This window comes from Mastigoproctus giganteus, chromosome 8, assembly GCF_048544385.1.
Source record: "Mastigoproctus giganteus isolate SK-2022 chromosome 8, ASM4854438v1, whole genome shotgun sequence".
Lineage (NCBI taxonomy): Eukaryota > Metazoa > Arthropoda > Arachnida > Uropygi > Thelyphonidae > Mastigoproctus > Mastigoproctus giganteus.
In genome coordinates this window covers 53773271-53800582 of record NC_143582.1, presented here as the reverse complement: position 1 = coordinate 53800582, position 27312 = coordinate 53773271, and the positions used below count along the sequence as shown (strand labels likewise).

The 27312-nt window shown below is 37.4% G+C and overlaps 1 protein-coding gene across 1 annotated transcript in view; it reads left to right on the top strand.

Annotated features, from left to right (window-relative positions):
- The window catches only part of LOC150081532 (midasin), a 1449634-nt gene that overhangs the window by 300367 nt on the left and 1121955 nt on the right, over window positions 1-27312 (top strand). Inside the window, exons 20-21 of the mRNA XM_090380238.1 lie at window positions 6221-6406; window positions 18275-18350. Of these exons, the coding sequence (XP_090236364.1) occupies window positions 6221-6406; window positions 18275-18350 (262 nt within the window). The remainder of the gene's footprint in view (window positions 1-6220; window positions 6407-18274; window positions 18351-27312) is intronic.

The following is a 27312-nucleotide window of genomic DNA, read 5'->3' as shown; positions in this document are numbered from 1 at the left end:
AAATTTTGATAGAAAGATGACAAAAGAAAACAGAAAAATCATGTTGATTGCCGACAACTGCCCTGCCCACCTTCACTCAGTAATTTCGAAACTTACAAGTGTGAATCTTGTTTTCTTCCTTCTGAATAATTCGTCTTAACTGCAGCCAGTGGACCAAGGCATTATTAAGAATTTGAAAATGCACTACCGAAGGCACATATTGAAAAAATTATACTGTGAATAGAAAGCAACCAACCTATAGATTCTGTTATTGATTTGCGGATGTGCATTTCGGAGTTGGCAAAAGTGTGGAGTCAAGATGTGATGGAAACAACGATTAAAAATTGTTTCGAAAAAGCAGGTTTTGCTGAAATGCTAATTAACAGAGGTGAGACATTGAACTACTAGAACACATGGAGCAATCGTGGGAAGAGTTCCAAGCGAGGTGTGATCAGTGCAGAAATTATTCTTGATAAATTTTTAGGAGTTGATAATGATGTCATAGTAGCTGAATATCCGAGTGATTCCAACATTTTGGAGTATATTTAAAGAACTAGTGACAATATCGATGATGAGTTGGAGGAAAATGAGTGCAATATTAAAATAAACCTTCCAAATAAATGTTGGCAGCATTTGAAACTTTGCATCAAGGCCTTTAGTAGGAAGAAAATGTAACAGAAAATATATCTGAGTGTTTAAAGTTTAAACAAATGCGAACATTTTTATGAACGGTGTACAGTAGAATGCAGTGTACAACAAAAAATAACCAAATTTGTTTGTGCCACTAAAAGTGTACTAATAAATTGTGGGCATCATGTAAGTAGTCATTTCTTAGATAGTCTGAACCAGAGCTGTGATGCTCGATACGTTCTACATTGATATCAATATTTGTAAAATAATAAGAGGAGTTTACCTCAATATAGTACGTAGAACATTTCCATATGATACTCTCCAGAAATTAAACCGAAAAACTTACATTAGAGAAATAAATAATTAAAAACCAATTTAACCTAATAAAACTCAATTTAACACAATTAAAAATCAATATAACGCAGTTAAAAGATTAATTGCGTTTATTAAAAGATTAATAAGATAATTAATTGAAAGAATTTTAACAAACAAAAATTGCAAAACGATTTTCCTTCCTGAAGCTGACAATGCTTTTATACCGTGTGTCGTGATCACAGGAATGAAAATTACCGAATGTGGTTGCGCATGAAACTTAAAATAGGGATTAATAGTCTGCACATGCACGTGTAAAAGCCCACGAATCGGAGATCAAATATGGCTGTCGAACATTGACAGAATTTTTGTGTAATTTAATTTCTACGGTTTCTGCAATTAATATTCGTGTGTAATTACGTTGAACACTTAAGTATTTTGGCCTCGTTAAATAAAAAAGTATGTTTTTTGTTAATGGCGTGAAAGGCTAATTCTGACGCTGCTGAGCGAGAAGACGAACTGAAGCTGCATGTTGATTAACACGAATATTCGAAGGAAAAAGTCGAACCCTGGTAAGGTGAGTCGCAATCACTGCAAGAAATGTTGTATAACCAGATCATTAATTTGTGTTGTGAATGAGGAAAAGACTGAATGATTGTTCAGTATAATGTGTAATTTCCGTATTGGCCTGGCCACAATTTTAAATTTGGTATCTTTAAAGAATCTGTTAAGCTGTTTGTGCCACTGTTCAACATATGGGACAGAAATAAAGTATTTTTTGATATTACTATTGTTGGTTGGTGTAGCATTTTGTATCCTATCCTTAGCTTGTACCCTAATTTGGTTTATTGTAGCAAGGGGATAACCCCTGTTTAAGAATCTGCTGGTTAATATTTGTATTTCTGAGCCCAAAGCAGATTCCGTCGTTAAATATTTGTAGGCATTTAGAAATTGATTAAAGATAATCGATCTTTTGTAGGTGAGCGGGTGATAGCTGTTATAATGTAGAAGCATACTGGTGTTTGTAGGTTTTCGATAGATGTTAAATTGGATTTTATGCGAGTCCCGAGTAAGCGTGAAATTTAGGAAATTTAATGACCTTATCCGTATCCTCCCTTTCCAATGTAAATTTTAGTCTAGACTCAAATTTGTATTGGAAAGGGACTCGCATAAAATCTAATTTTCTGCCAATGTGATAATTTTCCATATCCAATAATAAAGTAAAGCTTTTAGCAAATAGCTTTACCTTTGACTGAGATAGCTTGTTACTCTGGTAATATATAAGGTCACTTAGTGAAAAAAATTGCTTCAATTTCAAGAGTGTAAAAAAAAAAAAAAAAAAAAATTAGCAATGTTCTTTCAGAAAAAATCTGCAAAATATTATGGTATAGAGAATTTTGAGAAATTTTTCAAAATATAACTGAAAACAGTGATATAATTTGTTTGTTTGATGAGTAAAGTCTGAAGTAAAGCAGAATTAACATGAGTACAGATTTCCACTGCTGGTGAAATATTTCATGCAATCACTGTAACATCTATCGAAAGCCTTCTAGACTCAAACCTTCTAGACCAGAGGAAGAGGGTGAAGCAGGAGGGGGTATGAAATTTCTGAAACCCCCTTGTATATCAACTTTTTCACAAGAGAGTTCCCGTCACTTGTATGACACTGCACTGTGATGATGACACTCTGAATGCAGGTGGGCTACGGGTAGTGAGTTTCTATGGTAGTGGGATCTGTGGAGTGAGTTTCTATGGTGATGGACCCTGAGTAAGATACTTTATAGAATTTTAAAGCATTGTAAAAATAAACACTATGTGAAAACTTTTAGAATAGTGTTATGTTTTTATTTTCAATTGATTGTACAGCATTAGATTACAACATTAGGCTCAAAAATTAAACATTGGCATAATAAAAATTTGTAGCAAAAAATCGTGGAAATTTTGTTTTCAGTAGCAGTAAAGTCCTTTGCATCTGTTTATATATCATATGATTCATTTTCATAAATTCTGAAGAATTTATTCAATATCAGCTTTTGTATGTTCAAATTAAGCAACTGTTGCTACCAGGTACGAGCCTCCCATCTTCCTCCAATTTTCAAAGCTATTTTCTTAGCTTTGAAATCTATTATAAATTGTGTCTCCAGTTACTGTGAACCACAGATAAGATATCACACTCCTATTTGAAGATTTCTAGACAATTTGTACAAAAATGGACACGTCAACAATGAACTTGAAACATGTAGATACGTATATACCCACAGAGCCCCATACATACAAAACTTATGTATATCTATATGTATTTATACTAGCAACTATACTATTAAGAACTATACTGTGAGCTGGCATTGAATATCTTGAAAAATGAGTGATTCTGTATGTTGCAAATACACGGTAACTATGATAGACCGTCTGGAAAATAAAATCTAAACCAACCAACCAACCAACCAACCGTCTGGAAAATATGTAAAACAGAAAGAAATTAGTTTTTGGAAATCATTAATAGAACATAATGCAGAAATTTTGCACCTGTAGTGCTTTTTTTATAAGTCTAGCCAGCTTTTCCGTCTGCCCTTGTATGGTGGTCACCTGATCACTTGGCAAAGCATTCAAAAAGTTCTACATTTTTGAATTGCAGATTTTCAAGATTCTATTATATATGTACATACCTTACAAGTTATATTGATTTTAAAATCAATATTACCTGCAATTTGTGAAGAATTCCTTTGTTAGAAATTGTGGTTTATCGTATGAAATCAGTAAGTGGTTCTGTGTATCACACACATATATCAAAATCATACAAGGGCAAAGATAAAAATTCCTAGTTCTTGAAATGATGAGTTCCATGAACATTATATTGCATGTTTCCTTATTTATCTTAAATCTCCTTTTTATAGATACTCCATTTACGACACAAGTATATTTAATTACTCTCTGAACAAGACTGCTATTGTTCTTTTCTGCTTTATTCTCAAAAATTTTCTCACTATTCAGCAAGCCCTCATTTTTGACTGTATAAAACTCTGTTTTTCACCTGAGGCATTAGATTAGAATATTTGTTTTCTGAACAGTGGATGAGACCGTTTCTTTACTAATGATTATTCCTTTTTGAAGAAATTAACTGTATTATTTTACCTAGAATTATCAGTAAATTTTTAATTGTTGTGTAAATTGCAGGGTTGGATTAAAATTAAAACTTGGAGAAGATAAAAGTAAAATTCAGTTTTACAAGAAGTTCTTTAAGGAATCAGTAAATTTTCTGTAAATTATTGTTCTGGCCCGAGAAGATTCAAAGTGGATTCTGGCACTTTTATTTGTAGTCAGTTTATTAAATTAAATTGTTTATGTTTTTACTGTATTTAACTGAATTAATTATAATCTGGAAAGTAACATGGAATTAGGATTCTAATGTTATTGATTTCAGAAATTGTATACATACACTTGTGTGCAAAACTTAAGGACCAGTCAGGTTTTCACCCGTAGCTACATTATAGGAGTGGCCTGGATATAGGAAAAGCATATCAAAGAAATCTCTTGAGGTACAGAAATGATGAAGGAAACAACACCAACAAAACAACAGAAACAAAACGGTGCAGAGGGACTTTATTCAAAAATGGCAACATAGCACTGGTCTTCCATGATACAGATGCATCACTGCCAAAGATGTAACAAAGGGAAGAGGTGGTCCTCAGTAGGAGAAATGGTCACTCCTAATGTCGATGCAGGCTTTGCACCACCTGTTCATACTTACAACAATGTTGTTGATAAGTTCTTGCAATAACATCGTCCATTCCTCTTTCAACGCCATCTTCAGCTGGTGAACATTTTCTGGTGGGTGTGGGCGTGTCTCCCCAGAGCATCCCATATGTGTTCAATGGGATTTAGATCGGTGGAACAGGCAGGTCAATCTATGCGAACAATGTCCTCACTTTTCAAAAGCATATCAACAGCTGCAGTGCAATGCAGTGTGGTGTTATCATTCATAAACACAAACTCGGGGCAATTGGCACCTTGGAACAGATGCACATGGGGAAGATTACCTCAGTACAGTAGAGTGCACCAGTTACAGTACTGCCTTCCAGTATCTGGAGTTGTGGACATCCATCCAAGATAATGCCTCCCCAGACTAGAACACCTCGACCGCCATATCAATCCCTTTCAGTGATGTTTGCGGGGTGATACCATGTGCCAACCTCTCGCCAGATTAGCTGACATCCAGAATCACTGAGACTGAATCTACTCTCATCAGTAAAGAGTACCTTACCCCATTGCACTGCTGTCCAGTCCTTGTGTTTGATGCACCACTGTAAACGGTGTCTCCGATGGGAAAGTGTTAAAGGGACACAGCTTTGGCCGTCAGGAAAACAGTCCAGCTTTGTGGAGTCGCCTGGCCACAGTAAACCGCGAGATCCTGCGTCCTGTGCAGCTGGTTTGCAATGGATCCCACTGTCTGTTGTCGGTCCCTTTTGGCCTGTAGGAGTATTTAGCAGTCATCATTGGGCGTTGTTTTTCGTGAACGACTACCACCGGTCTTTTGAACAGCTGTACCTATTGTTCTGAAGGGCGACACGCACGTGAGACAATGCTATGAGCATTACTGAACTCTGCAGCCACATTCCTTACACTTCAATCTTGCTCGAGCTTCACAATTATTTGACCCCGGGTAAAGTTGTCCAGATGTTGTCTGTAGAACTGTATGAAACCAATCGAACGTCTGTAACGCTCGTGCTCACCATTCGGTAATTTGCACATGACTGCTGAAACTGCTGCTTTTATCTGTTTTTGTGAGCCCTCTCATCACGATTCAAATTTTTGCATGTGCACCTGCTTTCTACTGAAGGGCCACAGTTATGCAAATCGCCACATTTTGTTTTATTTTGTGGTTGTAACCTTTAGAAATAGTCTTGGTCCTTAATTTTGCATACCAGTGTATTAATATGCTGAAATTCTGTTATTTTTCTGTAGGTTCACTGAGAAAGTCTTTATTGAAGAATTAGAAGTTGAAGATTACTTAAAAATTCTTATAAACAGTAAAAGTGAATTTTATAACAAATAAGAAATATATTAAATAATCTGTAAATTGTTGTTTGGCATGATGATAATTGAGGCCCAAAATGGATTCTGACGTGTTGCATTTTGTTACTTAATTTACTAAATTGTAAATTACTTAAGATTTTACTGTATTTAACTGAATTAATTTGGAAAGTTATATTGAATGATAAATTTTAGCATTATTATTAATTTCATTAGTTGAAATCAAAATACTGAAATTGTGTATGTGATTTTTTTCTCCCCCCTGTAGATTTACAGAAATCTTTATCGAAGAATTGGAGGATGAAGATGACTTGAAGATACTTGTAGATAGCTATCTTTGTGGGCTTACCCTGTCTTCAACATTAATAGAAAAGATTGTTAGTTTTTATATTCATATTAGGAAGAAAGCCATCCAACAGTTAAATGATGGTACCGGCCATCCTCCACATTATAGGTTTGTAGCACAAGTATTTCATGCATGTGCGTGGTACAAAAATTTCATGTTGTCAAATTTTATATATATATATATATATATTTTTTTTAAAATTTTTTTTTGTAAAGTGATAATTTTATATTAAATATAAAGGGAGACTTTGTTATGTACTCACAATCAGGGATAATGCCGACCTGACCTTAAATTGTACTCGGACCATTTACCAATCACCTCTGATATTGCAACTCCTCATAACTTCAAATTCAGCTCACGTTCTCCGTGTTTGAATTTCAGTATGGCTGATTAAGTGTTACTTGGCTTAGCACTCAGCAGTGTGGACATGTAATTCTTGAATTGTCCTGAAGACATCTATGTTCTCACTAACTACCTGTTCCCGCTCAGTTATCTCCAGCCTTGTACCTCAGTCCCATCTGATAGCATACACTGCCTACCCATATTGGTATAACAGTGAGTTAATTCATTAAATTAAATCTAAGGACTTCTATAGGAAAAAGTGTAAACAATCAGGTGAAAAAACAATACCATGAAATAGTCTGCCAACTCTGAAAAAGAAATAAAAATTGCTCATTAAAGGCTTACAGTAAGTACACTGAATCAATTTACAATAGTCTAATAACTCAGAGAGATATATAACCATTCTGAAATTTCATGAAACATAAAGATAAATCCACTAGTAAGATACAACTATGTAATTTGGATGGAATCCAAATTACATAGTTGTATCTTACTAGTGGATTTGTATCTTACTAGTGGATTTGTATCAAGATAATGATACAAAAAATCTGCTTCATTTCCTGATTTCGCACTAGTTGAAGATCATATCCTCAACCTCTTGGTCACAGATGATGATTTAAGCTCATAGGGTCCTGTCGATATACTAACCTTGTTTTGGTAAAAGATTGTCACTATTAAACCAATCATGCTTCTTCTTTTCAACTTATCTCTTGGGCAGGTATTTATCTGAAGTACTTCAAGTAGGTTAACATATAGTACACTGGTGTGCAATATTTAAGGACCAGTCAGGTTTTCACCTGTAGCTTCTCATAGGAGTGGCTTGGATATGGGAAAAGCATACCAAAGGAACCTCGTGAGGTACAGAAATGATGAAGGAAACAACACCAACAAAACAACAGAAACAAAACGGTACAGAGTGACTTTATTCAAAAATGGCAACATAGCACTGGCTGCCATGATACAGATGCATCACTGCCAAAGATGTAACAAAGGGAAGAGGTGATCCTCAGTAGGAGATATGGCCACCCCCAATGTTGATGAAGGCTTTGCACTGCCTGTCCATACTTAGAACAATGTTGTTGATAACTTCTTGCAGTACCGTCATCCATTCCTCTGTCAGTGCCAACTTCAGCTGGTAAACATTTTCTGGTGGGTGTGGACGTGCTGCTAAGTGTCTTCCCAGAGCGTACCATATGTGTTCAATGGGGTTTAGATCGGTGGAACAGGCAGGTCAATCCACAGGAACAATGACCTCGCTTTCCAAAAGCATAACAACAGCTGCAGTGCGATGCGGTGTGTCATTATCATCCCTAAACACAAACTCTGGGGCAGTGGCACCTTGGAACAGATGCACATTGCGAAGGATTACTTCAGTACAGTAGCGTGCACAGTACCGTTTTCCACTATCTGGAGTTGTGGACATCCATCCAAGATAACGTCTCCCCAGATGAGAACACCTTGACTGCCATATCAATCCCTTTCAGTGATGTTTGCGGAGTGATACAGTGTGCCAACCTCTCTCTCTCTCCAGATTAGCTGATGTCCAGAATTGCTTCTGAGACTGAATCTACTCTCATCGGTAAAGAGTAGATTCAGTTTGGGATGTAACTTTAAGAAATAGTGTTGGTATAAGTTTTGCACACCAGTGTAGTAGTAAACTTATGTAGCATCAGCAAAAAAAAAAAAAAAAAAATTTCACACATCGATTCCCTCTAAACATTACATTTGTCCAGTTCCTCCTTGAATTTATTTAAGCTATCAACTTCCACAATAGCAGATGGAAATTTGTTCCAACAATCAACTACCCACTGGCTGAAGGCAAATTACAACACGCCTATTCTGCAACTGTCTTTCTTCAATTTGAATTTGTGACCCATTAGGTTTGTAATCTGAGCAAGAGGAAAAATCCCATCAATTGAGCCTGCTCAACCCATTCAAGGCCTTATCCACCTCAATCAGATCACCTCACAAGTGCCTAGTCTCCAAATGCTGCAATCTGCAGAACTTAGTGGTAAGAGTTTCTTTCTTGGTAAGAAAGCTTTCTTGATAAGAGCCTTTCTCTTACCAAGAGCATTTCTTGGTAAGAGGACCCCCTTTGCTCCCTTCACCAGTCTTGTAGCCCTTCTCTGTACTCTGTAGCAACTACATCCTTCCTAAAATGAGGCTCCCAGACCTCTATGCAGTACTCAAGGCGTGGTCATTTTCTACCACCCTAAGTGTAGTACTACACAGTTAGTACCTTTTTTTTGGGGGGGTTTCTTTTACTCATATGCAGTACTTTGCAGTTGCCATTTCTCAGCCCATTTGCCCAACCTTTCTAGATCCTGTTGCAGTAGCACACTGCCGTTACTGTCATTAAAAAACCTGCCAACTTCTGTATCATCTGTAAACTTTGACATTAAGCTTGATATACCTTAATCAATATGATTTATAAATATACAAAACAACAGTGGGCCCGACACCAAACCCTGGGAGACTCCACTAACATTAGTCCATGAAGAGCAGCATCCATTGATTGCCACTTTCTGTCTTCCCCCACTCAACCATCCTTTTATCTATTGTAACAACTTGCCCTTAATACTATACTGCTCCAATTTGTACAGTAGTCTTCCATGCACGAGTACCAAATGCTTTCCAGAAATTCAAGTATATGATATCAAAATTATTTTTGGCATCCAGTTCCTTTGTAACCACTTCATAATATCCTATCAAATATGTCAGACAAGTCTTTCCCTTAACAAACCCATGCTGTGTCTGAATTATTACTCCAGTCTTGTCTAGATGATCCCGCAATGCATCTTTAACTAGCAACTCCATTTTCCCTGGAACAGAAGTTAAACTAACTGGTCTGTAATTTTTCGTGTCACCCTTATCCCCCTTTGTGAATTGGGGATACTTTAGCACATCACCAGTCCTTGGGAACTTTCCCTGGGTCAAAGGATGCTCTCATAATTATAGCTAAGAGTTTGCTTACTTCCTTTGCCACCTCCTTTAATATAACTGGATAAATCCCATCCACCCCAGGTGTTTTCCTCTACTTTGCTCCTTGTTATTGCAAAGTCATTAATTACCCTGTTACAGTTTGATAAACTGCTGGCATTTTCCTCCCTTAATGACTCCTCATGTGTGAATGTAGATGCGAAACACTCATTCAGATTTTAAGCTGTCTGAGCAGGCTTATCAACCTTCAGTATCAAGTGGACCAATCTGATTCATCCCCTTCCTTCTATAAATGAAGAAGTCCTTGCTGTTTTTCTTAGCATCCTTGCCAAAGATTTCTCGTAATCTGCCTTCACTTGCCTAACTTATTTTGTGACTTGATTAGAGACTAACTTATACTATCCAAATTACGTTTCGATAGATACTTATTTCATCATCATCATTAGCCATTTTTAATCCACTGCAAGATAAGGGCCTCTCCAGCAACTTTCGAGTTCCTTCTGTTTTGTGCAATGGCCATCCTTTTGCTACCCACAAACTCGTGAATTTCATCTGTCCCTTTTCGTTGTTGTCTTCCAGGTTTTCTTCTAGATCCTCTTTGGTACCATTCTGTTATTTTCTTAGGCCATCTGTCATCTTGTCTTTGTGCTGTGTATCCTGCCCAAGACCATTTTCGTTCTTTAGTTTTGATAAGAATGTTCCTTACTTGAGTTTTCTGCCTAATCCATATGTTTCTCTTCTTATCTAACAGTCTGATTCCCAATATAATTCGTTCCATTCTTCGCTGGTTAGTTCTCAGCTTCTCTTCCATTCTTTTGGTGAGTGCCCAAGTTTCACTTCCATAAGTCATGGTGGGAGAGTATACATTGGTTCATTATTTTACATTTCAGACAAATTGGGATATTGCTCGTCCATATGTGACTATATTTCCTGAATGCTATCCATCCAAAATTTATTCTTCTTTTGACTTCCAGCCATTTATCCTTATTACAGCTGATGATTTGTCCAAGATAAGTATATGACTCCACCTTTTCAATTACTGCTCCTTCAATCATTATATTCCTTTCTGTGGCATACTTGTTCATCATTACTTTTGTTTTAGACATATTCATCTTTACTCAAAAATCCTTACCAACTCTGCATAACTGATTAAGATTTTCCTCTAATAATCTTCTGAAAGCTTCCTCAAGGGCAGCAGTAAACAACTTTGGAGATATTGTCTCCTTGTTTCCTTTATTAGACTAGACAAAGACAGTAGTAAATTTAAAATTGGGAACTCCTTTCCCAATTTTAAATTTGCCACTGTCTTTGTCTAGTCTAATAAAGGTGGTAGCATTCTTGTATATTTTCTTCAAAATCATAATATATGTGGTATCTATGCTTCGTCTTTCCAGTGCCCGAAACATTTGTTTATGCTGTGTGGAGTCAAATGCCAGGCATAATGGTGTTTTTTATTCAGTTGCTTTCTCCATTAGATGTGATATTACATGAAGGTGATCTATGGTTGAGAATCCTGTCCTAAAGCCAGCTTGCTCTTTCGGTTCATTCTCATCGTGTGTTCTTTCTAATCTGGTTTTAATGATCCTCGTGAACAACTTGTAGATGTGGGATAACAAGCTAATTGGTCTATAATTTCCAACTTCTGATTTACCTCCTTTCTTATGCAGCAGAACTATAATTGCATTATTCCACTGCTTAGTCATCACACTTTTTCTAAAGTATTTTGTGAAGAGTCTTGCCAATTTTTGTGCCATATCTCTTCCTCCAAATTTTAACAACTCTATAGTAAATTCATCTTTCCCTGGGGCTTTCTGATTCTTCATTTTCTTCAACGCATGTTCTACCTCATCAGGAAGGATATTGGGTAATATCCTTCCTGATGAGGTAGAACAAAGGTATATTGTTACTAATTTGCTATCTATCTTCCGCACTGCTGGCATCATCCCCTCGCTCCTTGTATAATTCTCTATAGTAGTCTTCTGCTATTTGAATTATGTCTTCTGTGCTATTTATAAGTACACCATCAGTATTCTTCAGTTTCTGTATTACTGCTCATGGCTGCTGATTTAAGTCCTTTGTTTTCTGTTAATGCTTGTTCTACCTTTCTTCTGTTAATGCTTGTTCTACCTTTCTTCTGTTAAATCTTCTTATGTCCTCTCTGAGTCTCTTTCTAATGGCTTTGCATAACTCAGTATACTCAGTATACTTTGCATAACTCAGTATACTCAGTATACTTTGCATAACTCAGTATACTTTTCTCCTTTTCAATATTTATCTTGCTGTTCATTTGTCGTCTTCGGTTCCTCATGACATGTGTTTCTCGACTAATTTTTTCTTCTTTGGATTTCTTTTTACCTATAGGTTTCTTGGGCTTTATCACCTTCTTAAAAAGTTGTAATATTCCTCGTCAATATCTTGGTCCTGAACACTCTGCAGAAGTCTAAAGTTGTTCTTAAGTTCCAGTACATACCGCTTTTTCTCCTCTTCTGTTATCTGAAAGACCTTCGTATTATTTACTCGAGTCAGTTTTTTTCCTTTCTTTTCTTACATCTGTATCCAGTGTGCATCTTACCATTCTGTGACCACTTCCAACATTTACCTTGTTCAGGACGGTAACATCATTCACGATATATCTTCTGTTAGTGAGGATGAAGTCAATTTCATTGGTTGTTAATCTATTTGGACTCTTCCATGTCCACTTTCTGTTCACCCTTTTCTTGAAAAAAGTGTTCATTACTGACAATCCTTGCGATTCTGCAAGTTCCACAAGTCTTTCATTTATTTCACCAATTCCAAAATTTCCTATAGTTCCCCTTTCTGCACTGTTTTGTCTCTTTCCAACCTTAGCCTTGAAGTCCCCCATAATGATAGTGTAGTGTAGTGGGTTTTCTGCTCATGTAGAAGGCTCAATTTCAGTGTACATTTCTTCAACCTCTTTATCATCATGGCCTGATTTTGGTGCATAAATCATTATAACCTTTAGCTTGTAACTCTTGTAAATTCTGAGTCATAGTCTTCAGTTACTTATTTATTCCATCCAAATTACGCATTCCATCCATAATTTGGATGGAATTCTCTTATCTGATGAATTCCATAACACTCAAGAGTTTGACAAACATTTTTGTAGGATTCAGAATTCAAACTAATCATACAAAAATTCTATTTCATTTCCTGATTTTACATTAGATGAAGATCATATCCTTACAACCTCTTGGTCCCAGATAATGATTTAAACTCAGAGGGTCCTGTCAATATACTAACCTATTATCAATGATATTGATGAAAGTATATCAGGCTTAATGTCGAAGTTTGCAGATGATACAAAGGTTGGAAGGGTTGTTAATAACAGTAATGGCAGTGTGCTACTGCAACAGGATCTAGATAATTTGGGCAGATGGGCTAAGAAGTGGCAACTGAAGTTTAACCTTGACAAATGCAAAGTACTGCATATGGATAGAAGTAACCCCAGAGAAACGTACCAACTGTGTGGTACTACACTTAAGGTGGTAGAAAATGAAAAAGACCTGGGAGTAATTGTGCAGTCAGATATGAATTTTTCTGAGCAATGCAGACAGGCTGCCAGGGCAGGTCATGGGGTTTTGTCAATGATATATAGGAATTTTGCTAGCAGGGAGGAGGAGGAGGTGATTGTCCCTCTGTATAAGGCAATGGTCAGGCCACGCCTTGACTACTGCGTACAGGTCTGGAGGCCTAATTTTAGGAAGGATATAGATTTACTTGAGCATATGCAGAGAAGGGCAACAAGATTGGTGAGGGGAATGAAGGGATCCTTTTACCAAGAGAGGCTTAAGTTCTGCAAATTGCAGTGGCTGGAGACTAAGCACCTGCACGGTGATCTGATTGAGGTATATAAAGACTTCAGTGGGTTGAGCACGCTGAATTCTGATGGGATCCTTCCACCTGTTCAGATTACAAACCTAAGGGGGCATAAATTCAAATTAAGAAAAGACAGATATAGAATAGATGTGTGGAAATTTGCCTTTAGCCAGCGGGTGGTTAATTGATGGAACAAACTTCCATCTGTCATTGTGGAAGTTGACAGGTTAAATAAATTTAAGGAGGAACTGGACAGGCATTTGGAGGGAATGGTGTGATTTTTTTTATTTTTTTTTTTTTTTGGCTGATGCTGCATAAGCTCTTACAATTGCTTTCTTGCATCACATGCCAGTACTACTACCTTATTTTGGAAAAAAATTGCCACCATTAAACCAGTCATGCTTCTTATTTTCAACGTATCTCTTGGGTAAGCATTTATCTGAAGCAACTCAGGTGGGTTAGCATATTTCCAGTATTCAAAAAAAAAAGACGACACATATTTTGTATCTGATTACAGAACCACATCCTCTCAAAACAGTTTTGCTGAACTCTTTGGCACAGGATAAAGTCCCTCCTGAACAACTAATTGAAAAACAAACTTAAGTTATGTGGTATTTTGTTCCATTCCTCTTGTGGCAACGGAGATATATTATGCAACAGAGTTTTATAATTTTTTGTTAAAATTTCTTAAGAAGGATGTGCAGGGTCATTATCAAACAATAATAAGAATCTATACATGTAAGTTAGTTATAAACCAGTTATACAAATAGATTAACAAAAATCCTTAATCAATATTATTAAATCAATAATAAGAATCCTTTAATATCTTCATTTGCATTCAGTTTTTCTCTTTGACTGATTTTATTTCTATTACAAAGTGATAGTGTAAAAGAACTTTGGAATTGTATCATTAAAAAATTTTGTCATTTGTATCAACCAAGTGAAATCTGACCTTTTTGTGTCACTAAGTGGATTACCTTTAGTTTCTCTCCTTGGTCCTTTGGTCTTCTTAGCTCTTATTAACAATCTTCCTTCTTTCAGCTGCACCTGAGATGTTCATTTGCTCTCTGTGCAAATGACCTCAAAATCTATTCAGCTGTCAATGATATGACATGCTCAGTAGTTCTGGTGCACCCTCAATAAATTTTCTGTGTGGTTATCAGTGAATGTCTTGTCAGCTAATCCCTCAAAGTATAAAGTAATTTCTTTCTTATCCTCACAACTGATAAATCAGGTATAAAATTCTGTGGTCATAAAAAGGTGTTATAAAATCAACAACCTTCGTGGTATTCTTCTATTTGATGCCTGTACCCTTAAAATCTCTAGCAAAGTGCTTAGAACTTTCGAATTTATCAAAAGAACACCATATGTTTAAAAACTGTAGGTATGCTGTTATCTTGTATAAAACAAATTGTTGAATTCAGTTCAGCCATCTGGAATCGTTAAACCAAAAGTTAAAATAGAAGTAGTCCAAAACAAAATGTCAACAACTATATCACTTTCCGTAACCCTGTAATCCATTGCCGTGTGATTACTTTCATCTGACTCCTCTAAGCGGGGGTGCCTCCATAGCCAGGTGGGAAGGAGCAGCAGTGCGTAGCACACGCTTATTGATTAGACCGGGGTTCGAGCCCATCACCACCAAATATGGAGGATGCGGAAAGGTCAGGGAACGACCACCGCCTATCCCAGAGCAATATGGCCTTAGTTGCTAATGCTCCTAAAAATCAAATAACAAACGAACACCTTTAAGCACCAGAAGAATTATTGTTGATATCACCTTTCTTGCAAAAGTAATCACTGGCACCTCTGAAGCAATTAATATCCTAAGCAAAATCAATTTCCATGTTCATACTAGACGAGTCAGGGATCTGATGATGTTTCTCCTTAACTCTGCCAGCATGTATGTTAAGAAGTTCAGTCCACTAAGCAGAATTACCAAATCGGCAAATGAGTCTCTCATTGACTTTTTTGATATTTTTCAGTCTATTATGAACTGCCTGGAAGTGTGCCTCATCTCTTGGACTGCAAAATATTTCGAACAGATTAACCCTGTGGACTTTTTTATTTATTTCATTTAATTTTTTTTTGTCATTTTCTTTTTGTTTTTTCTTATATATATATATATATATATATATATTTTTTTTTTTTTTTTTTTTTTTCCAGTAAGTAAACTCATTGAACACTTTTTGTTGTTTTGAACCTCATTTAATGGTTTATTTTACTCTAGGATTTAGCTGTCAAAATAATTATCAACTCTGGGAGACCTATTGCTACTAGGCTGTTATGTTCTGCTGCTGGTCTTGCGTTTCTCTTCCATTAATCATAGTGGCTGCTATAGCAGCACAGTGTATCGTTTTTGGCACCATACCACTGTTTGTCACACTGATTGGGATGGTCGTTACTTGTTCCATAGGCCACATCTCTATAATCTCAGTCTTAGGTTTGTGTACTTCCTGATTTTCTGGAGGTTGCCAATATTGGGCACTGCTATCTCAATCAGATCAGTAGCCTTTTCCTTCTTGTTGACATGGATTAGGTCCGGCCTGTTATGTGGGATTATCTTGTCTGTTATTATGGTGCGGTCCCAGTACAGCTTATGGGTTGGGGTCTCTAGTACTGCCTAGGGTTCTTACTTGTAATACGGTACACTTTCTTTGATCAACTGGTATCTCTTTGCTACCTGGTCGTGTCTATGAGTGTACTCAGTTGGGGTGATCACCCAGTCTGGATCATTTTTGAAGCCAGGTGGCATTGTCGACATGTGTCATCTGACACTTGGGGCTCCATGACAATGTATTTTCTATAGTTTCTGGTGTTGATTACCTGGTCTTGGATGATGAGCATGAATCCTTCAGTCTCTGGAAACAATGTTCTTGTTCTCCAAGTGGTCTGATATTATCTTGGTTGTGCAGCTGATCAGAATCTTGTACATCATTGGGAGGCAGGTGATTGGACTGTATTTCTCTGGGGTTTCTTGTATCTTCTTCTTTAGGCTTCAGATGTGATTCCTTGAGTTAGAAACTTTGGGATTGTCTCTAGGTGCCTTATCATTCAGGTGAGCTGCTCTGCCGGGTGCTTGTGTGCAAATGAGCTTTTTGTACCAGTAGTTGTGGATGTTATTTATTCCTGGGGTTCGCTAGTTGTGGGAGTTCCTGATCAACTGTTTTACTTCTTTCTGTCGAATCTCCCACTCTTTCATCTCTTGTACATCCTTGGTTTTCTTCCCTTCTAGTTCTATCCAGGGGCTCGTCTGTTATGTCTTATTTCCCTGCTCCATATGTTTACCCAGAACTCCTTAATCATCTTCTACTCAGGTGGTTCGTTCCCTTCTCTCCTGTAGAAGGCTCTTTGGGAACTCTCTTTGTATCGGCGTGTCTCTTGCTAAGTATGAAGAGGCTCTGCTTCAGTGTGTCTAAGTATCCTCCTATTGACTGGTGTTTGGACTCATGTTTGCTGTGGATGCTGTCTCTCTTGAGGATGCTCTTCACTTTTACAATCAATTTCTTACTCCTATTACCCCGTTGGTACTGGGTCAATTCGCCTGATTCTTAATTCTTCTGTCTTCTTTCCCAAGCTGATGATTCCTTCTGTTTTTGGTTCTTCTCCTGCTGGTCTCTTGCTCCTCTTCCATTAATCATAGTGGCTGCTATGGCAGCACAGTATATGGCTATGTGGATGGTGTCCAGTGTTGCAGTATTATTTGCCAATTGGTCTGTGACTCTCCACAGGGTTCTATTGGGCCTCTGCTTCGGTATTACGTGGGTCTGGTCCTTTCTTCGAATTCTGTTAGGGCCTTCTTCACTTGTCTTCTATTCTGGATATCATTAGCATTAGTTGAGGCATATGATGCAAGAAAGCAAGCTTATACACCATCAGCCAAAAAAAAAAAAAAAAAAAAAAAACCTTCCATTTCACCCATCTGGTCACTCCAAGTATTTGTCTAGTTCAGCCTTAAATTTATTTAAGCTATCAATTTCCACAGCAACAGATGGAAGTCTGTTCCAGCAATCAACTACCTATTGACTAGTTCATCATGACCTTGTGTTGTTCCACTTAAGCTGGTGTAGGTTGTAATTCTTCTTAATCTTCCTCCTCAGATTCAGTAGTAGTATGTTCAACCTCTTCTGGTTCCGTGTTGACCATATTCTTTGTTCTTTGTAGTTGATTGCTCACATCCTGCTTGATTTTTTCTAAGATTGCAGGAGCTATCATTCTTCGTGACGATGGTCCTTCTTTTGTGTGCTATTTGCCGTCCGGTGACCTGAATATCCCGGAATCATTCCAGCCACTTGGTATGTAGTCTCGACCTGTACATTGTCATATCAGTCTCTAGCTTGGTTATTTCGTAGTAGTATTCACACATGATGAACATATTCATTTTGGCGCTCCATTTTCATTCTTTGCTTTGATGTGTTCTTTCTTCCTGGTTGGTCACTTGCACAGGAAGCACTTCCACTTAGTGGGGCTGGATGGTCTTGCCCTTCTCTTTTGATAGCCATACAGGGGACACACTGTTTTCTTCAGGAGACTGTCTCTGAGTTTTTGGACTGATCCCCCTCTGCCTAAAGCCTGAGCACGAGTGACTTTATCTTGTGCCGCACTCTATGCAGTATGATTATTATTTCTCTGTGACATCATTCATCTATGGATGTGGACCTGTTTATTAAATAGTGATTTTTTTTTTTAAATTGCCCTTTAATAGGTATTTCAGTGATGGCTGAAATGGTGAATGTTTAATTGAATTTTACATAATTTCAAGCTGAAATATTACATATCTCAGCTTGAAATTTTTAAAAATTAATTTTCTACAAGTTAACGTCTTTCTTTTTTTCCTTCTTCCCATAATCCCTCAAGTTTAAGAACACTGTGCCGTGCATTAAGTTATGCAGCAGGAAATCCTTGTAGAAATGTACTGCGTTCACTTTATGAGGTAAGATGAAATTTTCTATTTTTTCCACTTTAATGTTGAAAATTTATTAGCATTGATGAGATTATTAGCATTGATTTATTAGCATTGATTTATTAGCACTGGATATTAAATAATCCTTTCATATTTATTCTAAACTAAGTGAATGGCAGTAGTTCTGATATTTAGCTTATGTTATTTATTTAGCAGAGATCTACTCTGCTAAATAATTAACATTGTTACTCTGTTAATTATTTAGCAGAGGTCTACCCGGGCTAGTGTTAATAAAATTCCTGAAGATAAGTTTAAATGTTTTTTCTTGTGTACATTCAGAGAAGCTGTTACATCATTTTTCCATTTCAGTTATATTTATTAAAAAAATGGTTGAGAACTTCTTTTAGAGATTGGATATAAGCTGATTTTAAGTGCTTGCTTGTATAAGGTTATTAGTTGTTTGTTATTAAAGTTTTTACATTAATGATGCATACAGCTTGTTTGATTCTTATTTATACATAGCTGCGAACTCTCCAGATTTATGAGAGAGACTTTTAGTTTGGCTTCTTTTTTTTTTTGTGCAGTTGTGAAAAGATTATTGTGCAGCTGTAAATAGATTAATTATTGAGTCCTAAAGTAGAAAAGTCAAGCCTCCTGCTGTTAGACAAAGCGATATTAGGATCTGATTTAAGTTAACTAACTAAAATTCATAATCTAAGCAAGTACAATTTGTTGCCTTGTTTGTTGGTCAGATCTTATTTCAATTTTGCATTTGCTGCTGCTGTCACCATCCAGTCCGAAACAACTGCACAATGCAGTCCTGCATTTGAATGCTTTCAGCTCTTCATCAATCATTGATGACCACTACTGTTAGAGCTGAAGGAGTTGCTTCTTGCAGTTAATTTAGTGTACTTAATAAAATTGCTGTTTTGTCATTAATATTTTTACTTGTCTCTATGTGCCTCCGTAGCCAGGTGGGAAGGAGCAGCAGTGTATAACACACGCTTCTTGATTAGACCGGGGTTCGAGCCCGTCACCACCAAATACGGATGATGCGGAAAGGTCAGGAAATGACCACCGCATATTCTCGGAGCAATGTGTCCTTAGTTGCTAATGCTCCTAAAAACCAAATAACATAAATAACTTGTCTCTATCAGCGTGTATGCCTGATGGAGACAGATGGAAGTAGTGATGACAAAACAGCAAGATGTGTGCAAAATTATGAGAAAGTAGTGAAATTTGATATCAAAATACATCATGTTATGACAAACAATGGCATATGAGAACTTAGGGCGTGCGTTTTCTGAAAAATGCAAATTAACTCATTCATATGTGGAAATGAATATCCAGAAGAGAGAATTGTAGACTTTAATTGGTAGCGTGATAACCCTTAAAAGCAAGGCAACGGCGACATTCAACATGTTAAGTAAATTGTGCACAGGAAAGACAGAAGGGGGACAAGCAGAATTAATGTGTCGTACAGCTAAACAGAAAATTTAGCAAAACAGAAAATGTTACTATTGATAGGTAATAAACTGGGTGTTAAAGTTATCTGTATTTTTATAATCTTTCCAACCATCCAGTTTTGTGAACAGTACTGACTTCTAGCCATTTTATCATTAAGCTGGGGGGGGGTATTAACACTCTTTCTGATCCATTGTACTGAAACCGCTTTTGAAAAGGGTTCAGAAGTGGCTTCAGTACAATGGATCGCATCGAAACAGTGTAGCAAGTTATAGAGCACCACAATGAATACAGTCTTCCATTATGTATAGCCATCATTGACTATGGAAAAGCATTTGGCTCAGTCACAAAACAAGCAATGATCAACTCAAGTGTAGGCAGAGCTTACATCATATTTTTCAATCAATATATGCAAATCTGACTGTATCGTGGGTCAACAGTGGCAACTGCATATGGATCAACCATGAGATTACCTGAATCACTTACAGTTTTCAGTTGCTATCATTGTCTTTGTCAGTGATTGAGAAGAACTGCAGCAAAACATTGAAAAACTGCACCATGAGAGCAATAAGTTTAATGTTTAGTGTTCACGGAAACTTGGTAGTCTGTCTCAAACAAAAAGTTTTTGATCAGTGTATCCTCCCTGTCCTAACGTGGTTGTGAAATATGGACATTGAATGCCAAAGCTTTACAAAGACTGGGGTTGTGCCAAGAAGTTTGGAGCGGTGAATTTTGAATTTACCAAAAGAGACCAAAAAAAAAAAAACATGTGCATGGATTTGTCAACAAACTAAGGTCTGCAACATTATTGAAAGAAAAAGCACTTGAAATGAAAATAGGCAGGTCACATATCAAGAAGAATTTATGATAGGTGACAAAACAAATTTTTGAATGGATACCACTTTACTCTAAACACTGAAGAAAAAGACAAAAGATGAGGTGGATTGATAAAATTGTGAAATTTGCTGATGTGCAATAGCAACAGAAAGTACAAGGCTGCAGTGGATTGATCGACAATGGCTGTAGATGATGGTGATGAGTAAGAGAAAAAGAAGGGAAATTAATATTCCAGTGTGCAAAATTTGAGGACCAGTCAGGTTTTCACCTGTAGCTTCTCATAAGAGTGGCCTGGATATGGGAAAAGCATACCAAAGAAACCTCGTGAGGTGCAGAAATGATGAAGGAACCAACACCGACACAACAACGGAAACAAAAAGGTTAAAAGGACTTTATTCAAAAATGGCAAAGCGCTGCCTGCCATGATACAGATGCATCACTAGTGGCCAAAGATGGAACAAAGGGAAAAGGTGGTCCTCGGTAGGAGATATGGCCACCCCTAATGTCGACGCAAGGTTTGCACTGCCTGTCCATACTTAGAACGATGTTGATAAGTTCTAGTGGTAACATCATCCATTCCTCTGTCAGTGCATCTTCAGCTGGTGAACGTTTTCTAGTAGGTGTGGACATGCCGCTAGGCTTCTCCCCAGAGCTTCCCATATGTGTTCGATGGGATTTAGATCGGCGGAATGGGCAGGCCAATCGATATGAACAATATCCTCACTTTCCAAAAGCATATCAACAGCTGCAGTGCGATGGGGTGTGGAGATTCATCCATAAACACGAACTCGAGACCAGTGACACCTCGGAACAGACGCACACGGGGAAGGATTACCTCAGTACAGTAGTGTGCACCGGTTACAATACCGCCTTCCAGTATTTGGAGTTGTCCATCCAAGATGGTGCCTCCCCAGACAAGAACACCTCGACTGCCATACCGATCCCTTTCAGTGATGTTTGCTGGGTGATACCGAGTTGCCAGATTAGCTGACGTCCAGAGTCGCTGCTGAGACTGAATCTACTCTCATCAGTAAAGAGTACCTTAAGTAAAGATTTTGTGGTTGTAACCTTTAGAAATAGTGTTGGTCCTTAAGTTTTGCACACCAGTATAGAAGGTGTAAAACTAAAATTTTATAACTATATGAAATAAAACTAAAATCCAGCAACAAAATAACGGCGCAGGGAGATAAATGCAAAAGATTAGAGATGTCAATGATGATACAGAATTTTGTGTACAGAGGGGATATTTTTCAGTAAGATCTTGGGAAGAAATGTATGAAAAAGATATGTACATCATTATTGAATAATTAATCAAGATAGATTAGTAGCCAGCTTCATCATGGATAAGGGTAGGTTGCTGCTTTGGTTAAAGGATGGCTGCGTTGGAGAAGACAGAGTGGTAATCGATGAAACTGCTTTGTGGACTAATTTTATTAGTGGAGTCCCCCAGGGTTTCGTGTTGAGACCATTGTTGTTTTCTATATTTATCAATGATATTGATGAAGCTATATCAGACTTGATGTCTTAGTTTCCAGATGCTACAAAGGTTGGCATGGATGTTAATAACAGTAATGACAGTATGCTGCTGCAGTAGGATCTAAAGAAGATGGGCTGAGAGGTGGCAACTGAAGTTTAATCTTGACAAATGCAAAATACTGCATATGGGTAGAGTAACCCCATAGTAATGTACCAAGTGTGTGATATTACACTCAGGGTAATGGAGTAAGAAAAACACTTGGGGGGGTAATTGTGCAGTCAGATATGAAGTTTTCTGAGCGGTGCAGACATGTGGACATGTGTTTTTGTAATGGGCAGCACCTAGAACGTCAGTTCATCTCCGCCTCGTATCTCTGTGAAGAACAGTACCACTGTAGAAGGGCCAGAAATAAGTAGTGTATGTTTGTGTGTATTCTGTGTGTGTTCTGTTGTTGTGTTTGACCGCTTGGCTACCCAGAATCATCAGTCACCTGGACAGATGATTCTGGGTACTCGTCCACACCACGGGAAGGTGGGGCCAGTCTCAATGGAGCTGGCACTGTCTCGATTCGAGACTCTGACCCACCTGATGTTGGCAAAAGATGGGCCAGATTCCTCTGGGGGCCCACTCCAGAGGAGAGAGAGAAAAAAAAAGAAGAATTTCCCCGTGGTGTTAAAAAGATAAATAAATTAATTAATTAATTTAAAAAATAATAATAATAATTATAAATAAATAATAATAAATAAAATAATAATAATAAAAAAATTTAGGCAATGTTGCTCCCTATTGAGCAGCTCCACCAGACAGAGGAGTAGAATTATTCGTAGGCGTATAACTAATTCTTCTTGTGAAAACATCAGATGCAAACTGCTGAAGAGCAACATAAGAATTCTTGTCTCCCACCAGCAAAGTTTCATGCTCATGAGAGAGTGTAGAAACTGATGAACAAAGAACATCTCTAAAGTCATTATACAGCGGACATTCAAATAAAATGTGGCTCCAATTTTCATTTTCCCCGCATTGACAAGCTTCGGTTCTAGAAAGACCAAAACGACATAGTTTTTCGTTAAGAGATCCATATCCTGTTAAGAGGAAGGATGTATATAAGTCTAAAGAGAACCAAGCAGGTTTCTGCTTTACACAAAAGGTCACCTCAGGGAAAAAAAGTCCTAGTAACAGATCCGACAGATGACGTATCCCAGCCGGTCTGCCACAGATTTATCATTTCATTCCACAAACAATTACGTTCTTGCTTAATATCTGAATTAATATTCAGAACCAAACCCATAAATTCAGTTGATAGTTGGTTTTTTAACCTATATCAAAGACCTCTGTAAGCTACGTGAAGGTCCAATGGCAATACACCTGCAAGAACCTGCAGTGCAGAAGTGGAAACAGTTCGACAAGCTCTTAACATACATAATAATATTGTGCGTTGCATAGTAGCCAACTTCAATCGAAATTTAACAGTTCTAAGCCTATGAAACCATACACCTGCAGCATAAGTAGCCATAGGAAGGAATACGGCGTTATAATAGATTCTCATGGTACGTCTAGAAAGTCCCCAGTCTGAACGAGAAATTTTTACAATAGCACCAGTGAATCTTCTGATCTTTGTTGTTACATTATTTAAATGAGAGACAAAATTAAGCTTTGAGTCGATTGTAATCCCAAGTAATTTAGTTTCAGAGACAAGTGGAATCCTGTTATTATTAATCTTCACTAAAGGGGGTCGTTGAGGGTTTAAATGTGATCCAAAGATCATCATTTTAGTCTTGGACGAACTTATTGTCAATTTATTATCCGCTGTCCATTGGAATAAATTTTGTAAGACATCATTGGCATTACTTTCGATAGCAGATCTAGATGAACCATGAATTAAGATAGTAAGATCGTCGGCATAAGCGATGATTTTGGTACCACTGAAACTACGGGAAATCCAATCCTGCAAGACCATATTCCATATAAGAGGCCCTAGAATACACCTCTGCGGACACCCTCGTGAAACTTCTCTAGACACCTCCTGAAATTTAGATTTCACTAAAATGTGACGATTACTGAAATAGCTTGTGAATAGGTGGTATAGTTGCTGAGAGCATCCAGCTGATCGTAACCGTTCGAGAGCACTCTGCCACCATAGAGAGCCAAAAGCGCCCTCGAAATCAACAAAGGTAGCTAACGTGTACTTTGATGTTGAACTCTCATGCTGCCAGCAAATTCAACAAGTGCATCTTCACAGGACTTCCCTACACAGAACCCGTATTGATTAGAGGACACCATATTTTTCGCCTGAAGAAGATCAGTAACACGCAGAGTCATTAGACTTTCTAGAAACTTCCCAAGATTTGGCAAAAGTGCAATAGGCCTATAAGATCTAGGATTTAATGCTGGTTTATCTGGTTTTTTAATCAGTTTTAAAAGCGCAATTTTCACATATCAGGAAAGAGACCTTCCTGGAGACATTTGTTAAAAAGTAAAAGCAGTACTTGTGGACGCAATTTGAAAAATCGCAAAATAAATGTATTTTCAACCAGGTCTATCCTTGGACATTTCTTAATATTAATCTTTTTAGCAACAGCGGTTAACTCATCAATGGTAAATTCTTCTGTCTGAATATTAGTGGTATAAAGCGAATTTGCAACTCGAATATTTGAATGTACAACAGAATCAGTAATTATATCATCCACCGGGAATAGTCTGTCAAGAATAACATTAACTGTATTCATCCAATCAGTGGTCTCCAGGAAATCTTCTTTCACAGTGTCCTATACATCTAAAGAGTGAATCTTATTACGAGCTATCTTATAAATAAGACCCCAAGGATTATCATTACCAGCACTGTGAACAAACTCCTTCCATGTTTCCCACTTACGTGTGGCAATAGCCTTTACATAACGTTGTTTGAGTGAAATATATTGAGAATAAAAATAAGCTACTTCATCAGAGTGCCAATCCCTACGTCGATGCTGATATTTTCGGCGGGCTTGATGTACCTTTTTCCTGTCTGATGTACCTGTCTGAGCGGTACAGACAGGCTGTCAGAGCAACTCATGGGGTCTTGTCAGTGATATAGTAATTTTGCTAGCAGGGATAAGCAGGTGATTATCCCTTCTATGCGGCAGTGGTCAGGCCACATACGTTGAGTTCAGCATACAGGTCTGGAGGTTTCATTTTAGGATGGATGTAGAGCTGCTGGAACGAGTACAGAGAAGGACAATGAGATTGGTTGGGGGGGGGTACAAAGGGCTGCTCTTACCAAGAAAGGCTTATGTTCTGCAAATTGCATCATCTGCAGACTAGGCACCTGCTAGGTGATCCGATTCAGGTGGTTAAGGCTTTGAATAGATTGAGCAAGCTGAATGCTGATGAGATTCTTCCTCTTGCTCACATTACACACTGGAGGGACATAAAGTCAAATTGGGGAAAGACATTTGCATCAGGGATGTGAGAAAAGTTGCCTTTAGCCAGTGGGTGGTTGATTGCTGGAACAACCTTCCATCTGTTGTGAAAGTTGATAGCTTAAATAGATTCGAGGAATTTATCTTAAAGAGATTTGTACTTTTGGAGCAAATGGACAGGTGAATGACAAAAGGGTTTTTTTTTTTTTTTTTTTTTAAATTATGGCTGATGGGGTATTAGATTGCTTTCTTGCATCATGTGCCACTACTAATTTTAATCCAGGAAAGAAAAGAGATAATGGAATCATTTGAAAAAAAATTAGATTGGGCCAGTACTTTGCCAATAAAGATAAATACTCAGACAAGCTGGGGTTATAATGGCCGCTTTAATAGAAAGCCTTGGCGTGTGAAGGTCAGTAGAATAAATTGTTCAGGTTTGTATGATAAGATTGACTATGGGAAAAAGGAAGGTTGATAGAAAGGTTCATCAGTATCATTAATAAATATAGAAAACAGCAATGGGCACCACACTGAACCCTGGGGTGCTCCATTAATAACATTAGTGCAAGAAGAGCAGTGCCCATTGATAATCATTCTCTGTCTTCTTTCATTGAACCATCCCTTTATCAATAACAGCAACTTTCTCTTAATGCTGCACTGCTCAAAGTTGTACGGCGTCTCCGTCGCCAGGTGGGAAGGAGCAGCAGTGCATAGCACACACTTCTTGATTAGACCGGGGTTCGAGCCCGTCACCACCAAATATGGAGGATGCGGAAAGGTCAGAGAATGACCACCGCATATCCCGGAGCAATATGGCCTCCAAATAATAACAAATAACAACAGCTCAAAGTTGTATTGCAGTCTTTTATGTCCACTAGTGTGAAAATCTTTTCTGAAATCTAAGTACAGTGGATTCCGGTTATTTTGGCCACCGGTTAATCGGGGTAGCTGTTTATTTCGGACAAATCTTAAAGAACAGAACCTAATCGAGAAAATTGCCAGGGTTTTCTCCGTTTAATTGGGACAACTTGCAGTTTAAGTGGGCCAGGAGACCACAAGACTCAAGATTATCCTACGATTGTCTTCTGCCATACCACGTAGTCCAGTCAGATTTCTGGAGGTCACAACCATAAAGCAATAAAAATAATTAGCAGTTTCTGTTTATTGGGCTTTTCTGTTAGTGCAATCTATTATAAACGGATAGCAAACTCAATCTCATTGAATTTACATTAATACCAACAGCCGGAATTCTGTTGGTTTTTACATTATTATGGTGAAATGTGTTTCCCCTTCCATGAAATCTTCAATCTTAAAAAACCTAACTAAATTTCCAGAATCTTCTCTTCATTCTTATTTTTTAAGCTTCATAACTTGTTACTCCGGTCTCGCTTGCACATATCGTGTTAGTTGCAATTTGTGCAGGCCGTGTTCTTTGTTATTGATTGCTTATCTTTTTTACTGTTTTAAATTTTAACCTCTACCCCAAATGTCAGTGAACAGAAATATCAGCTAGTTAGTATGTACATATTACAGTATGTATTAATTGAGCTATGCATGTAAGCATAAATTTATTTTTATTTTGCTAACCTGTGGAAAATATTCTTCCGATTTTCATGTATCATTTAATTTTTTTAATTGGTAAGGTAATAAAGCGTAAATTTGTGCATAATATATCTTTGTGAATAATATTCCTCCTATTTTCGCTTATTAAAATTGCTGTTTAATAGAATTAAAATTCAGTTCACAAACATTATCACAATGACCGGCACTTACTACATATCGTATAGTGAACGGTATTTTACTATGTTGAGTCCAT